Genomic DNA, 17,477 nt, shown 5'->3' with positions numbered 1-17,477 from the left:
AGAGCTCTGGTGCCACAATAAACTACAATTCCCAGGATTCTCTAGCACTGAGCTAGGACAGTTAAAGTGATCTCAAACTGGATTATTTCTGTAGTATGTTTTGGACCTAAGTCTGGTTCAGATTAGGAGATGTCTCAAGCCTCCTAATTTTGTCCCTAGAGCTTTCTGATCTGGCTCATGGAAGACAATTTCCTTTCCTTTCTAGGGCTGTGTGCTTGCAAAATGTATGTGTTTGGAAGCATTTTGATGGATTATCCACCCCCCCTTTCTCTGTCTCACTTTAGTTAAAGAGTAAAACGAAGGAAAAAGAAGTGGCAGACCAAACACCCATAGAAGAGTTTGTGAGACATGCACTGGCTTTTTGTGAAAGTCTCTACGATCCATATCGAAATTGGAGGCAAAAAATTGCAGGGTATGTGTGAAACTAGTGTGAACACTTTATTGCTGTGAGTTTAATCTCTTCAAACAAAAATAGCAATTTTTTTTTGTCAATGAAAGCAGCCTCGGGCACTGCTGAAAAGAAAGTGTATATGTGCTTTTCTACTTTATGTGAGAAATGTTGCTTTGTATTTTTTACTCCAAAGATGTAACCCTCATGTTATTCCACCAGTGAAGTCTCAGCAATGCCTCTCATTCAGGCATTGTATCTTGAAAGAGCTAAGAAGCCCCAGAGTAGGTGGTTCACTTGAAAATCCCTTTAAATCTGTGCCTCTTCTTCCACTCCATTGCAAGACTTTGTACATACAAACTCCCTGATGTCTTTATCAAATCAGCCTTCTCCCAACCCTTGGCTTTCATTCCCTCCCTCCCTCATTTTTTCTAACGTTTTGTCTGATAAAATAGACATGGTAATCTCCAAAGCTTCCCCACAATTTTTTGCATTTTAAATTTAGCCCCAGTAAAGAGATTGCCTGATGGTAGGGTCTGGGATTTATCTTACAGATCCAAATTCAGTCTTACTTTTTTAATGGGGAAAAAGAAGGGCTGTGTCAGAAAAGGCTGCAACACTAGATACTCTAGGAAGAAGCAAAACCGCTATGGTAGTTCTGTTTTAGCAGAGTAATGAGGGTACTTGGTCTCTATTGTTTATTCTGACAGGAGCATTAACTTGCTCATTGAAAACCTCCCACTTCTTTATCTGCTGCTCTCTTGAATCTGAACATCAGTTTTGGATTTGGTCACTAATTTTTTGTTTTATCTGTCTGCAGTTTGGAAGACTAAATGTGTTTGTTCCAGTTCTTCTTTCAGTGAATGTCCTCTCCCCCAGAAATACTGCTGTAAAAACAAAATTTTAAAATGTATCTTTTCCAGTCATGTAGGCAGCAGTCCCATTATCTATGTGCTAATTCCCCCTTTGGTGGCATTCTGACTTCAGAGAAGAAGATCTGGTCTTTTGCCACAACAGGGAATCCATGGTTATCAGCATTAGAATAAGTCAGGGGGTTACTACAGTGTGCCTGCATCATACGACATATGCCGGCGCCTTTTATGCAGCTTTCAGCTTATGCTGAAAGCTGCAGGACGGAAATAGAATGGCGCATGCACCTGTGGCATACACGCTGCACCGCACAGCTTGCACAAGCCCCATTATTTTCAATGGGCCTCGAGTTTACGCACAATTTGCTTTATGCGGGGGGGGGGGGGGTTCCAGAACGGATCCCCTGTGTAAGCCAAGGGACCACTGTATAGTAATATTTGAATTAAATATACGGAAAATATATGCTGTTCTCTTTACAGTATCACAAATATTCCAAGAAAATAATTTTGACATAACAGTTTGAGTATGTTTAGGTATAAATTTAAAACAAATATGCTAAATAAAACAACATTATTTAGGCCACTGGGAAATTTTCCAGTTCTGATTTCCCCCCCAGAAAATTCACATCACTGATTATGATTATCCAAACATGGCCATAGTACAGTGATGGAGAACCTTTTAGAGACCAAGTGCCCAAACGTAACGGCATTCTCGCACCAGGTGCTACCCAGTTTCAGGGGCGCAGGACTTCTGGGGTTGGGAATCTGGAGGCAAGACTTCCCTGGAGGCAGCTGAAGGCCTAGGAGTGCAGGGCGAAGATGAACAGGTATGTATCTGTTCCTCCTAATCCCCAGGCCTTTAGCTGTCTCTGGAGAGGAAGCTAAAGGCACAGGAGGGTGGGGGAAGAAGAGGAACAGGAACAGGCACACACCTGTTCCTACTCTTCCCCTGCCCTCTTGTCTCTCTGTGTGCCCTCCGAAATAGTTTCGTGTGCCAGAGAGAGCATGTGTGCTATGGTTTGCCACCATGGCCATAGTGTATCTACCAAGCTACCTAGCTACCTACTAGTTTTCTAATGTGCAAAGCAGCCTTTTAGATGTAGGCTGGAAGAGATTGCTTCTGGAATTTATAAAATTTATAACTGGCTGCAGCCGCACTGCAGAAATAATCCTGTTTGAGACCAATTTAACTGCCATGGCTCAATGCTTTGGAATTCTGGGAATTGTAGTTTTGTGAGATGTTTAGCCTTCTCTGCGAGAGATCTTTGCTGCCACAACAACCTGCACTTCCCAGAATTCCATAGTATTGAGCCATGACAGTTAAAATGGTGTCAAACTAGATTGTTTCAGGGTCTCGGAAGCATTTAAAACATCGTTATTAATATTATGTGAATAACTATTTGATTTTGGTTGAATGAATAATGCTATGCAGTGTGCATTTCTCAGTAGCTGTGTGTAAATAAATCTTATATTAAGTTGTTTTTTTAATATTTTATAGGCGAATTCTGACCACTGTTGAAAAAAGCAGACAAAAATATAAACCAGCTTTGCTTACGGTGGAGTTTGTTCCTTTCTTTTACCGTGAGTATCACTGCTGTTAGTGTCTATCAGGATCACTGTCTTTATTACTGAAGTGATTACTGCCGGGTAAGAGACTTTTAGGGAATGAGCTTCTTGCTTCCCAGTGTTAATCTCAAGATGATCAGTGCTGAAGAACTGCTCAAAGGTGTTTAAACACATTAATCCTCTGCTTCAATGAAGAACTTGTTCTTTTTTGAATACATATTACTATTCATGCTGAGGTTGATTTTTTGCCTCTCTATACCATGAAATAGTATAAGAGTCTGTATGGGCTTAGTATCTGATCTAAACTGAGTAGTACCAGTTTCAAAGTTCCTAAACAGAAAGCTGTTTCTGCAGATAATACATACTTTTAAAGAAAAATTCTTCTGGGCTAAGTATTTTGAGGTGTTCAATAGGTACTGTTGATGTTTCATCAACTAATGTGTCTCCTCCTGTTTATTCTTATGTAAAAGCTATTTACTCATAAGTAGTTACATAAAAGAATTAAGTTCTTAAATACAGATTTTGCTTCAATAGTTCCCTTGTTTCATGAGCTGGGCTTTTTTCCCTGTCTGCAAGATAAAATAGTGGCATTTTAGCATTGCTGGTTTCTTGGGAGTTTCTCATGTTCCTAATTCCAAACAAAATAAGCCTTTGGGTTTTGGCTGCGGTTAGTTTATCTGTAAGTTTATTGCTATAGCAACAGCTTCCAGGTTAATGTTTATAGCTAAGAGAAATTCCTTAGGCCACTTGTAATTGCCTTATGTCAGGTATGGCAAGAGTGAAAATTCAGTATAATGATTTTTCAGTGGAATGCATCAGGCCTGGCCCAGTTTTAGCTAAGAGGAGTTGAGCCATCACAAAAATAGCCTTGGACACACTGAACATTTAGTCACCATTTGCTGCATTAAACTTAAAAGGGCTTCCTTTTAACGTGTACAAGCTCTGTGGACTGAAGAGCATATTTTCAGATGTGCTAGCTAAAAGATTTACAAGAGAAGCAATAGAGAGCATTGGGCTTGTGTGACCCATCCCTTTTTCCTTCTTTAGCATGTCCACAAAAAGTCAGTCAGTAGCTTCTGTTTTTATTTTAGATTCACAATATGTTAGCATTGTTGCTGAACCTTACACTTTGTTAAATCACATTCTGGGTAAAATTTCTTGTCAAAAATAAAAAAGACCCTTTTGGGCATAAGACAGTCAGGAACATGGCAAAATTTATGTATGCATTTATTTAATTCATTTGTATGCTGCCTTTCAGAGTGGGACCCAAGGTGGCTCTCAGAGTCAGTTAAAACACCTTCATAAAATTTAAAAACAATCAAAATCACCAAATAAAACAATTGAAAAGACATATAAAACTTTTAAAAGGTAGATAAAACATCCCATTAAGAACTCCAGCAGTAGTTCTAGGAGCCACAAAAATGGCTGTAGGGGACACACATGGCTCATGGACCATACTTTTCCAACCTCTGGTTTGTTATTTACTGGCAAGTGAGCCAATATCTTACAAAGCTGTTCCCCCCCCCCCAAAAAAAACCCAACAACAACAACGTAGTACACATTTCTCAGTTGGGCAAACTTCTTTTAAACGCTTTTTTCAAATTGTCCCATTATAGTATTCCTATACAATAGGATATGGCGGTAAAGTATTGTTTTACAAATCTCTGGGCCCCAGTGTTTTCTAGAGGCATACTTCATTACTTGACAAATTAAAGACAAATCTGAGTACGTGAGCTCTTGGGGGTGGAAAAGGGCAGTTATTCTTTATGAAACTGTTCGGTAGCCAAGCTGAAGACTGCCTTGGAGCTTCTCTCTCTGTGCCCAGTCAGTCAAGTAGGATACCAAGCCTTCTCTACAAAGGATTCCCCTGTACCTATACCTTGGATCATGATGATGTCAGTGCTCATGTAACTGAGAAAAAGAGGACTGCTGCTGCATCTCCTTGCCAGAAAAGCATAGAGTGGTGGGTTAATCCAATAAGGTGGCTTAATTCTTTCATGACAATGATAAGAGACTCTGGTAAACATCAACGAATGGAAGAAACCAAAAAAAGACTAGATCTCAAGATCCAAAAAAAGAGAATTTTAAAATAAAACTGAAAGACAAATGTGTATTTAAAATGAACCTGGCTTATTTCAGCCAAGTATGGATTTGGGGGCCTTCCTCAATGTACACAGAGTCAAATAAAAAGCTATAAAATTAATTATGAATAATGTTATGCCTTTATTACTTGCTGAGTTTAACCAATTTTATGCATTATCTATTTTTATTATTCCAAATATACATAGAAATATGCATGGTCTCTCCTTGTTTTAGATGCTTTAGATGTGCTTTAGGTTTTCTGTGGCACGAAATCTGGGAATGTGTCCTGTAGCTGAGCACAAATGCATTAGAGATTATTATAAACAAGTAAATAACATTTGTTATGATAAAATAATAGCTAGCAGTCCAGGGTTAACCTTTATTATGAAAATTAATGAAGTACTATGTGAATGACTATTGAAGAGTTATTTAGACGTATGTCTAAAAAATTTTATAAGTTCAAAGTGAGTACACAAACAATTTGTTTTCTTCTTTCAGAGTGTTTTCAAGAAAGTGAGCATCTCAAAGAAAGCCTCAAATGTTGTCTGTTGCACCTGTTTGGAGCTATTGTGGCTGGTGGACAGGTGAGGAGATTCCTGATAGGATATTAGTGTCATCTTCTTGGCTGTGGGACATGGGGACCAGTACCTACAATTACAGATGTTTTGGCTAATGATCAGTAGGAAACACTTAACAACTGTGAAGAGTTTATCCTAGAAAGAACCTGTAATCCTGTATTCCAGAATATAACACAGGCTGTTTTCTGTCTGAGAAGAGACCATAGCTCTGAAATAAAGTATATACAGAAAGTGCCAAGATTAGTTACTTGTCTCTCCTTCGGGACTGAGGAGAATTCCATGTGGGTCTGGGAAAACTGCTGCAGGTCAGTGTTGACAGTACTGAGCTAGACAGGACAGTGGTCTTAATTGGGATATGAGGCAGCTTTCTGTTTTCCTGTGCAGAAAAAGAAGGCAGCTTGCAGCCTGCGAACAATCCCAAGCCTATTTTCTGGGGCTCTATTCTTCCCACTGCCCCTGCTACTGCTTTTCCTGTTGGTTTACCTGTTGGATTGGGCTGGCAGGAACCAGGGATATCTTTCCCTACACAGAGTGTTTTGTAGCAGAATTGAGTGCTAGGAACCAGACGGTGTAAGGCGAGTTGTCCCTGTATGCTTGCATTCCAGCTTTCCTGGCAAGATCACTTGATGAAGGTGCACATAAACTCTCTCCACAGCAATACAGAATAGTATGGCTGGAATAGGAAGAAGAGGCTTTAATGTCGCCTGTACTCCAGCCTGCTCAATAATGGTGTGAAGAGGGCAAGGTTAAAGCCACCTCTGGCCCCTTTCATAGCAGTGGTTTTACCGGGCTTTGTTTCATACTACCTTTTTAGTGTTCACTTTCTATAATTCAAGGCTGGGGTATTCTGCATGTGAGGCATATGATTAGCTTGCACAGCATAGTAAGGACCAATAACCATCGATAGATAGATAGATAGATAGATAGATAGATAGATAGATAGATTTTATTCCTTACTGGCTTTTCTTACAAGGCTTGTGGTGGGGTACAACATAGACTGAAATACAATATGTAACTAAACATATACGATAATAGACTGGAAGTGCCAGAAATTTGCCCTATGTATGATTCCAGGCTTGCACTGAAACTGGAGTCATTTCAAATCTAGGAACAGAAGAAGCTGCCTTATATCTACTCATGCCCATCTAGCTTACTGTCAGCTGCAAGAGGTTTCAGAAACTGTTGCACACAAGTAGGATTTTGTGTTATTACACATTTATTTTTTTAGACACCTTTAATGCAAGTTCCCCACATGTTATAAAATTAGATTAAAATGTAATGGTAATGCAATTTTTAAAAAACCCAACAATGTAATTTAAAAGATCTAGACTAACACAGATATTGAATACCAGTGCAAAACATTACAATGCTAAAAACAACCTATACATACAGGAGCTAAAACTAACGTTGAGATTAAAATATATCATTTAGCTTTTCCTGGGGTGGGTGGGGGTTTAGTTCCTGGAGAAGTCAGATCTGGCCACGGTGGTACATGCCTTGGTTACATCCCATCTGGATTACTGTAATGCACTCTACATGGGGCTGCCTTTGAAAAGTGCTCAGAAACTTCAGGTGGTCCAAAGAGCTGCAGCCAAAGAGCTGTTAACTGGAGCTGGCTACAGGGAAATTACAACTCCCTTGTTGCAACAGCTCCATTGGCTGCCAGTATGTTTGGGGGCACAATTAAAAGTTTTTACCTATAAAGTCTTATACGGTCTGCATCCAGGCTATTTGAAGGACTGTATATTGCTGTACAAACCCCCCAGAGTATTGAGATCATCTGGAGAGGCCTTTCTCTCTATTCCTCCATCCTCTCAGATGCATTTGGTGGGAACAAGAGAGAAGGTCTTCTCTGTGTCTGCTCCCAGGCTTTGGAACTCCCTCCCTAGAGAGGCCAGGACTGCACCATCCTTACTATCCTTCCGACGCCTGGTAAAGACGTTCCTGTGCAGTCAGGCCCTTTAAGCTGAGAAGGACTGGGTTTTTAATGCTGGTCTATACAAATTTTAATGGTTTGTATTTTAATACGTTACATTTTAATTTATAACTGTTTTAATTCTTAAAATTGTTTAATAGTTTTTAAATTTATATATTAATATATTTTAATATTGTTATACTGTATTGTTTTATACTTGTTGTTCAACTTGAGTCCTTGTATGGGGAGAAAGGTGGGATATAAGAAATAATAATAATAATAATAATAATAATAATAATAATAATAGTTTGACTTTTCTCACACAGTGTTGTAAGTGAAGCTTTTCCAAACCTGACACCTTGCAAATGTGCTTAGTCTATAAGCCATGGCCTGTGCTGGCTAGGGTTGATGGGAGTGGTAATCCCACAGAACAGGCTGGGATAAGCTCTTTTGGGACAATATGTTAAGCAGCCCTTCAGTAAGCTTTTTCCATGAACTCTTTAGCATATTTATGAGATGAGAAAACATAAACAATGAGAACAGCAGAGAGCTACATTCTGTGGCACCCTAGCATATATATCTTAGTTTGTTGCCATGAGATAAATAGGGAAGAAATAAAAAAGAAAAATCATGGATTTGTAATGGAGAGAATGAAAGAAATGGTTATAATTTTAAGGACTAGGCTAGCAGTTATTTGAATGTAAAGTTTAACTGTGTTGAAAATACTGAATCCTTTAATATCTATTATCATCACAAGCAATGAAAGTTTTGGTCCTCTCATATAAATAAAACACCAACTAAGTGTAGAAAGGCAAGATTTGAATGTTGTATATGTCTCGTGCATGTATAGATATTATAATTTGTTAATTCTGTATACTATCTTATGTGCAAATCCACATAGTATACATGCCAAAATTTTGAGTGAGCAAAACCTTCTCTCAAAAAGCATTTCAATTATTACAAAATAATACATATCTTGGAGATGGGGCCCAAGTCTAAATGTGAAATTATGTTTCACATACACCTACATAGCCGGTAGGTAATTTTATAAACAATACCTTTAATAATTTGTGCATGAAGCAAAGTTTGTGTACATTGAACCATCAGAAAGCAAAAGTATCATGCCCAACCAGCCATGCAGACAATTTTGGATTTTGAAATATATTAGGATTTTGTACTTCTGGATAAAGGAGAGTCAACCTGTACTGATAGCGAGAAGTTTTTTTTTTTTTTTTACTTATAATAAATAGTTCTGATACTAAAATGTTTTTGGTGATAATTTTTAGAGAAATGCTCTTCAAGCCATATCTCCTGCCACCATGGAAGTCCTGATGCGTGTATTAGCAGACTGTGACATGTGGGATGACAGAGACCCAGATGAAGTCAGTAGGAAGGCAGAACTGACGCTGATGTGCCTGACGGAAGTGGTACACATCCTTCTGACCAGCAGCTCAGATCAGCGGCAAGTGGAAACCAGTACCATATTGGAGAACTACTTCAAGTTGCTCAACTCTGACCATGCAGCTTTGCCTAACTCACAGAGATCTCGACAGTGGGAAAGCAGGTTCATTGCACTACAGATTCAAATGCTGAGTAAGTAAAAAGATCCTTTGTGACACAAGGAAAAGGATATGGATAGGGTATGGTGCCTAGGACCACATTTATCTGTAGAGGTCATGTTGGTCCTCCAGGTAGTCTGGCCTACATTGCTTATCAGGGCCACCTGACATGACCAGTGATAAGGGGTTTGGGGGAATGATTACTTTAGTATGGATGTAGGGGAACCTTTAGTCTGCTTAATTCTTGGGAGTACAACTTCTACAATATTTTACAATTGTTCATGCTGGGTGGAGTCAATGGGTGTTTTAGGCCAAAAATTGGGCGAGGCAGAGGCTTCCATTCCTTATTGTCCCATGTTGTCTGAACTCTTGCCTCTGGCAAGGATCACACACTTATTTGTATTTGGCCTAAGAGTCCTATCTTGTTTGTGATCAGCAAGCCAGGATCCTTTTGGTTGTTGTGCTTGTTGTGTTTGTGGGAAGAGTGAAGAAGTCGTGAAGGAGCTGTGTTCACTAGAATGCATGTTTTTCATGGCTCCCCAGAATTCTAGCGTATTTTTGCTTGTGTATGTAAATAGCATGTGTCTCATGAGCTTCAGGTGATGTACCTTATGGTGGGTGAGCAGGGCTGATAGTGGTGATTTATTTACAAAATGTCTGTGCTGCCCTTCGATATAAATATTTTCAGAGTGTGTAAGATTATGAAAATAATATTTAAAAATATACCTAAATATAACTCCTGTAGCGTCTCTCAGAAGTGGACAGAGCAGGGCGTTTAGAACTACGGATAGTTCTACTAAAAAGATAAATAAATGAGTCGTAGCATAAATCAAGCCTGAACCTTCCCTAGAAGCCAAAATGGCTACTGTATATACTCATGTATAAGTCTAGAAATGTTAGTCAAAAAATTGACCCCCCCCCAAAACTGAGTTGGCTTATCCACAGGTCAATATAAATACTGTATTTTAACACTTATTTTTTCAAAAAAGTAACTGTCTCTTGTGTATTCTGTGCTGATAGCACTGACACCCCTCCCCCCTCCCTCATCCATCCAGACTTTAGTAAGAGCACAACAATCATGCCTTCTGGGATTTTGTAAGTCTTTGGCATTGTTGCTTTGCTTCATCCTTTAGATCTTTTGTTACAAGTCCTTAAATTTTATCCTCAATTTATCCATGAGTCATATCAAAATCCATAATTTTGGCCCCATAACATTCTCTTGACCTATACATGAGATTGTCTTATAGTCGAGTATATATGGTAAGCTGAGACTGTTGTACATTGGCCACATAACTCGCTAGAAAAGACAATAATGCTTGGTAAGGTTGAAGGCAGTAGGAAAAGAGGAAGACTGCATTCCAGGTGAATAGAAAGAATCAAAGAAGTCACATCCCTGAGTCTGCAATGGCTGTTAATGAAAGGATGACTTTGAAGTCTCTTATTCATAGAGTTTCCATAAGTCAAAGTTGACTATGAACAACAATGTCAGATTCAGAGGGAGAATGTCACTAAGTCTTAGTTGCCAAGTGGTAATAAATGAAGACTGTTGTTGCCTTTATACACTAATTGTGGGCTTTCCATAGGCCTCTGAATAGTCACTAAAGAAAATATGATGCTTGTCTAGAGTGACCCTTCAGACAGACACAGCGAGGTTCCTCTTACCTTCTGTTTTAACAAAAATGGTCCTTGCTCTTCTTGTATTAATAATTATTATAGCAACCAATAATAAAAATAAAGCCTTTTCTTTTATTTAACAATTCTACATGATTTTCCTCTGAGCTTCATATTGACTCCTTCTGTTTGTCTATGCTCAGAAGATATTTCAGCCAAATTCTTTTTAAATGTTAAAATATGTGATCAGTTTTCCTTTGATTAAAAAATCCACCACTTTTGCTCATAGATACCATCACCGCCATGTTAGACTGCACAGATAGGCCTGTTCTGCAAGCGATCTTCCTAAACAGCAATTGTTTTGAGCATCTTATTCGACTGATGCAGAATTGCAAGGTAAACAGAATATTGTATTCAAGTTGCTTACTGGTGTTTATATATTTATGCACACACACATACATATGTGCATATATATATATATATATATATATATATATGATTGTTCCAGCTTTTATAAGCACTTAGTTGTTCTAATGTCTTCGTCATAGATTAGATAAAATCTGCACCATAACCATGTACAATAACAGTTTGATGCAAAGAATATTTTGTCCCTGAGGAACATCTTGTGCTTCCTTAATGGCGTTAATACCACAAGTGCTTCCAGAACTTTTGAGGGGAGACATTTTCATATTGCTGCGCAGATGTGCATCTTATATTCAATTGTTATGTTGGCAGTTGGGCAGAGTATGAATAATAGAAAAATACATTGTACTCAGAAAGGAAGCAATCTATATCTTTTTAGTTGTATGAAGCTCTGTATTAATCCAGACAGCCATGAATTGGATGGCAGTCCCTTTTATACTAAAGCAGCTGAATGCTTCTGAAAATGCTTTTCTCTTCTAGTTTGTCAGTCAGGAGTTATACTTCAGGATACTGTATATCTTTTCCCCAGCACCCCAAGATCATTTCTCCATTCCCTTTCACTTTTTACCCTTAACTTGTTTATACTGTGTACCTATTTACATTTATGTAAGTCCTGCAGAACTCAGTGGGATTTATAAATAAAGGTGTATAAGGTCTACTAAACTTACTAGTGCACTATCATAAAAGGTGGTAAGCTGTGCTAACCAAACTTTACTTGTACACTAGAATTTGAAAATGTAAGCATTAGCTGTTAAGTAGTGCTACATATGTTACTTTAATCCATGGCAAGGAAAGGAAAGGAAAGGAGATTCACTCTAAAGAAGGGAAGAATGAGGTGTAGGGAGAGTATGTCTCCCTTACCATGTCTCCTAGATTGTAAAGCACCATTTGTAAGAAGCCTGTGGACTTTAGCACAGGTTCTTAAATCTGCTATAGACATTTGCTCATGAAATCACATCATATTGACAAATAGCTTTCACTGGATAAACTTCAGGGTGTAATTATGGCCAGATACATGAAGACATATATCTGGTTGAAATAGATGGAATTTACATCTGAGTAAACCTACATGCAGTTGTGCTCTCAGTTGACATGTCATGTCAATTAGAACATACACAGAAAACATTCAGTTTTGTTTCATGGGTTGTGTCTAAGAACATGATCCAAAGATTCAGTTACAGTTAACTTGGGGCTGGGCTCTTGGGTTGGTTGCCTTTATCTTATACAGGCAAAGAGTCCTAGGGACAGTTAGTACTATGCTCACTGACTCGTTAATTTGGGTCATTGTCATGTTTCTCTTGCATTGTAAATTGTCCATTACTGAAATATTGAGCATACTACTTTTTCTAGTCATTTTTGCCCCTTCCAGTATGTCTTGTTGGTTTTTCTTTTCCCTGACACTTATGCCCAAATACCAAACCATATATGTTGGTACTGTCCAAATGTCACACAGCAAATAAATGTTACAATGTAGGAAAACTGCACCTATTGATGTAGAGCTTCTAATGGCAGATTCCTCGTAGGACCATTGTTGAAGAATAAGATGGTATATCTCAGTCTTGCCATCTTACCTTCTCAGACTGCAGGAAGAGAAGCCCTCTCCTTCCATAGGTTTCACTCTTCAGAATATTGTGAGCATAGGACAGTAGAAATTTTCTTGGACCAGGTAACAGATCTACTTAATTTGCCACGTAAATTGTGCCACACTGAAACCCTAGTTGTTTTGTTATCTTAATAGGAAGAGGCCATGAATGACGATGAATGGGTATGTTGAATTCCAGTAATTAAACAGAATCTTAAGCAGAAACAAGACCTTTAGAGAAGGACGGATTTACAGCACATTCTCTGTGCAAGAGGTTCCATTCTTACATCCCCAGTTTCTCCAAGGAAAGTTGGGAAAGACTTTCTGCCTGACTCCAGCAAAGACAGTTGCAATCAGTGCCATCTACAGTTCCCTAAACTTTTGGGGCTTAGAGACATGTTTGGAAATTTGAGATTTCCCTCTTGGACATTGCCATTAAAATGGCTGCTATGCAGAGCATGACAAATTGCAAAATGGCTGCTGTATAGGCCTGACTGGCCATAAAAGCCCAGTAACCTGCTCAAGGAATTAAGTGCAAAGCAAAGACTACTTGTATTCCCAGAGCCAAAGCCAAATGTCTGGTGCCCATGTAGCACAATGAAATATCTAATTCAAAATTGAGGCTACAAAAACTGATAAGCCCAAGAAACTGAATACAAAGCAAAGGCCCAGTGAATATTCATATATTTGACTTGAAATAGTACAGGAACCTGTCCATTTCAAAGAAGGCATGCCGACCAGTTTCCGCAAATCATTACTAAATTCCTGTAAAATTATTTTTTCCTCCAGTGTTAATAGCAAAATCATCCATGGATCAACTTGATCTAAATGAATTGCATGTATCCAGTCCTCTTAAATGTTCACTCCACCTCTTTTCCTTCTGCTGGTCGCCTCCCCCCATCTGCATTGGGCATCCACATATGCATAGACATACTCTTTTTTCCCCTGCCATTATTTGCTGTTTTTTCTTTTCCTGTCGGAACCCCACATACTGCTTTGGTTCACATTCTGGAATATTTGTTTAGGGTTTCAGGTATTTGAAGACTTTCATCATGTATATTTGACACCCACAGGTAGCTGGATTTTGATCACTGTGCACGTTATGGATTTGGAATATATTGTATAATGGCTAGATTTATTTTTAAGTATTATTTATTTAATTATTTGTGGGTTTTTGGAGCTATGAGGCTGTGTTCTAGAAGAGTTTATTCCTGATGTTTCATCAGTAGCTGTGGCTGACATCTTCAGAGAATGCTGGCATGGAAGAGAGTGGGGAATATATACTGCTGGTTGAGAATAAGCTATTTGCATGGTAATCTGTCTATTGTTCTGTTGTCTCTTCCATACCAGCAGTCTCTGAAGATGCCAGCCAGAACTGCTGGCAAAACATCAGGAATAAGCTCTTCTAGAACACGGCCTCATAGCCCCAAAACCCCACAAGAAACTATGGATGCTGGCTGTGAAAGCCTTTGACTTCACATATTATTTGTTTATTTGTAGGATAGCTTATCACATGCTATCCTACAAATACTGTTCTGCTACCCTACAATCTAATCAAATGGAGAAGTTCAAGCTGTTACTCATACCTTCAAAGCAATACGAGACTTCAGATCTCTGAAAGTGTCATCCTAAGATGACTTTCTTCAGAAAAGCATCACCCAGCTCAGTGGTGCCTTTGAGGAAAGCACTATGTAATTATAATTACATGTAGTAGAAGGAAAAAAATATATTTAATTTCTTTTCTTTTTTCATTCTTTTAACATTGTCTTCATAATTACATTATCCTACAATAAGAGAACTGTCATTGCAGCTAACATTATTGACTTAAATGTGTGTGTGCCTTAGCCATGCCAGTTTCCTTTTTCCTTTTGTTTTGTGGATACATTAAACCTAAATAAATAGTTCATTAATTGTTTTCCTTCTTATTTTTTCATAAATATTTCTATATTGCTCTTATGTGTATAAGTATGAATAGAGGGGGATATCTCTTATCTGGAGAAGGTAGCCCTTCATGCCCATGGTGGACAAGTTAGTCCCAGGGCATGGGTTGAAGGCACAGAATGCAGCAGCCCTAGTGAAGATGTAACTTTGGTCAGTGACTGAATGGCAGACTGATTGGCAACTGAGTATAAGCTCTCTTAAATTGATTATGCAAGAGAGGCAGGATAGAAATGTTACAGCAAGAATACAGATCTTGATTTTGACATGTGTGACAACAGGCCTTTGCATGTGGTGAATATTTATTGTATCTCTCCAGACTTGATGCATGTGTAATACAGACAGCTGGCCTCCATAATATGATTTTCCTGTAAAATCTGGAACCCCATTTCTCTTATCTGAAATGAATAACGAAGTATTCTCTCTAGGCATTTTCTAGGCCCCCCCACATTATTCTATGATATGCTTTCACTGGAGAACCTACATATCTAGAGGTGTTTTCTCTAAGATTCTCCAGTTTCTCCAGCATGGCTCTATGTTTCTATGTTTCAGTTTTTTCTGGCAGAAGCCTACCATAGAATAACGCTGGAGGACATAGAAAATACCTAGAGAGAACACATTTTTTTCCTCGGCATGAAAGTGAACCAATGTTATATGACCTCATGAAATACATGGGTCATCTGTATTCCCAGTCTCCCTGTCATAGCTAATAGATAAGGAGCATACATTCAGGGGTAGCTGTGTTGGCCATTTAACAAACACAAACAAAAATGTAGTCTCTCTCCCTTTCCGCTGGCATGTTCTGAGAGCAGATGATCTCAATTAAGGTTCTTAAAAGTGAAATTAAGATATAAGTTTTAAAATATTTTTAAGTTTTGAGTGATAGAAAACATACTTAGTATTTACCATGGTTAAAATAAGTACACACATAATCCTTAATCATAGTTAAGATGACCAGGTTAAAGGCAGGGAAACTTTCACTGAAAGAGGAAATTGTGGGGAAAGAGCACCCATATTTGTGGCCAGCCCCCTGCATCTTTTTACTGTGGTTAAAATGCTCAAGAGAGCCAGCGTAGTTGTAGTGGTTTGAGCATTGGATTATGGAGACAAGGATTTAAACTCCTGCTCATGGTAACCTACTGGGTGACCCTTGATATATCTGAACACCTTCTGAACACAAATGTTATCAAGAAAACTCCATGGGTTGCCAAGTTGGAATGACTTGAAGGCACACAACAACAACAACAACAACAACAACAAAAGGCTGAAGATGTTGTGTATGGACTATCTACTAAATTAAAGATGTGTATGGGAAGAGTTTTTGAAAAGCAGCGTTCTTCCACTCTGACTCCATTATTGAAAGTAAAAGGGTGGTGGTGGGTGTTCTTGGCATTCTTCTCTATATCCATAGGCACTTGGGCCATCTTCCCACCTCCATATTTCTGTCTGTTGAATCCATATCAGGAAGGAAAAACTCCTTGTTCTTCCGTTTAGAAAAGAGGACTTTCATTTGTTACGGTCATTGTGTTAACCTACCAGTGGCAAGCCTTTTGTTAAGTTTGCAATGCTTTGCCCCAGCCTTTATTGTACCAGCTGCGGGTGAACTATTTAATACACCTGTTACCATTATTCTTATCTTCCGTTTTAACAGCTGTTTTTAAATGCTAACAGTAAGGTGGCAGACAAGAATGAGAAAGACCTTGCCAACAAATTACTGACAGAAATGAATCAGGAACAGGTATCTCCAGCGAGACTGTTTTTTGCTTTTAGTCGAATCTGAGACCCAGTAACCAATTAGTGGAACAAACTATTTCATGAACTTCACCTCAGATGTCTTCCCTTGAAGTCCCCAAGCAATTCTGATTTGTTCACAGATCTGATTCACACAGAATGTTTGTTTTAATTAACTGAAAATCTCAATTTTGGTTTAAAGAAGCTTCAAACTCTGAAAGTGCCCACTAAATTTTATTCATTTTATTGTAAGCTACAAAAGGTGAAGTCCAGGAATAGAAGTCCAGTTTCAAAACTATAAACTTGGTGATTTCATTTTATTTTAGTTTTTCTCCCTTCTTCCTTCTCCCCCACTTCTTTTTAAAATTTGTCTAAGCACTGTGGTGTATTGGACTCTGGGGCTTTGTGGAATCTGTGTGGTTGGATTTGATGTCTTGATTCTGTTGCCAAAAATAATGTTCCCATTACAATGGACAGACTGAATCCGGGAGGTGGGAAGCAATGGTCAATTTATCTTTTCATGTTTCCTTTTGGCGTTGTGAAAAAAAATGCAGACATCCAGTTCTTTGTCATTTCTTTAGATACTGTGTAGAGGTCTAAATAACAAATAGTTCTTGTGAAAAATGACTAAACATGTGAAAATAATGCACTGCTGAAACTCTGCTTCTGCCTAAATTAATTGGTTTATAACCTAATATTGTGCTTATGCATAAGAGTAATTCACCTAACATCCTTTAAAAAAAAGAAGCTCCCATTTCATTTTTGTGCACATGTTCTCTTTATTTTCACATTATTGCTAAGCAGGCTCACAAATGAACTTGCCTATTTCAATGGAAAAATATGTCTAGCTTTTTTTTTGAAAAATAGCAAAAATAGTCTACTGATGTGAAATAACTTTAAGAAAGACTTGTGATTCATTAAGAGATGAGAGAGTAGTGGTGCTACTTGTGAGGGAAGGACTAGAGATTAATGAATTATAGAAACAACAGGCAACAAATTCACTTAATAATCTCTATTTACATTTGTGAAGAATATTTCATGTGCTAGAGCATATGTTGCTTCTAAAGTACTGGTTATGCATATCCAAAGGACAGATAGTTATGAAGCTGGATAGACATCCCTCCCTCTTGAGATTGTCCATTTACAGCATGAAGAAACTTTGTCAGTCAAACTGTCTCAATGAATATGTGTGAATGCTCCTGCTCTTCCTTTTCCTCCTTGAAATATGTGGCTAC

At 38.3% G+C, this 17,477-nt stretch overlaps 1 protein-coding gene across 1 annotated transcript in view; it reads left to right on the top strand.

Annotated features, from left to right (window-relative positions):
• Positions 1-17,477, top strand: part of LOC149313575 (neurobeachin-like protein 1) — a 120,287-nt gene that overhangs the window by 33,694 nt on the left and 69,116 nt on the right. Inside the window, exons 5-9 of the mRNA XM_089519364.1 lie at positions 285-412; positions 2,756-2,838; positions 5,404-5,489; positions 8,685-8,991; positions 10,858-10,964. Of these exons, the coding sequence (XP_089375490.1) occupies positions 285-412; positions 2,756-2,838; positions 5,404-5,489; positions 8,685-8,991; positions 10,858-10,964 (711 nt within the window). The remainder of the gene's footprint in view (positions 1-284; positions 413-2,755; positions 2,839-5,403; positions 5,490-8,684; positions 8,992-10,857; positions 10,965-17,477) is intronic.

This window comes from Sceloporus occidentalis, unplaced genomic scaffold (genome assembly GCF_023333645.1).
Source record: "Sceloporus occidentalis isolate IW3139 unplaced genomic scaffold, rSceOcc1.0.p SCAF_4, whole genome shotgun sequence".
NCBI classification, from domain to species: Eukaryota; Metazoa; Chordata; class Lepidosauria; order Squamata; family Phrynosomatidae; genus Sceloporus; species Sceloporus occidentalis.
This window is presented reverse-complemented; position numbering and strand designations above follow the sequence as displayed.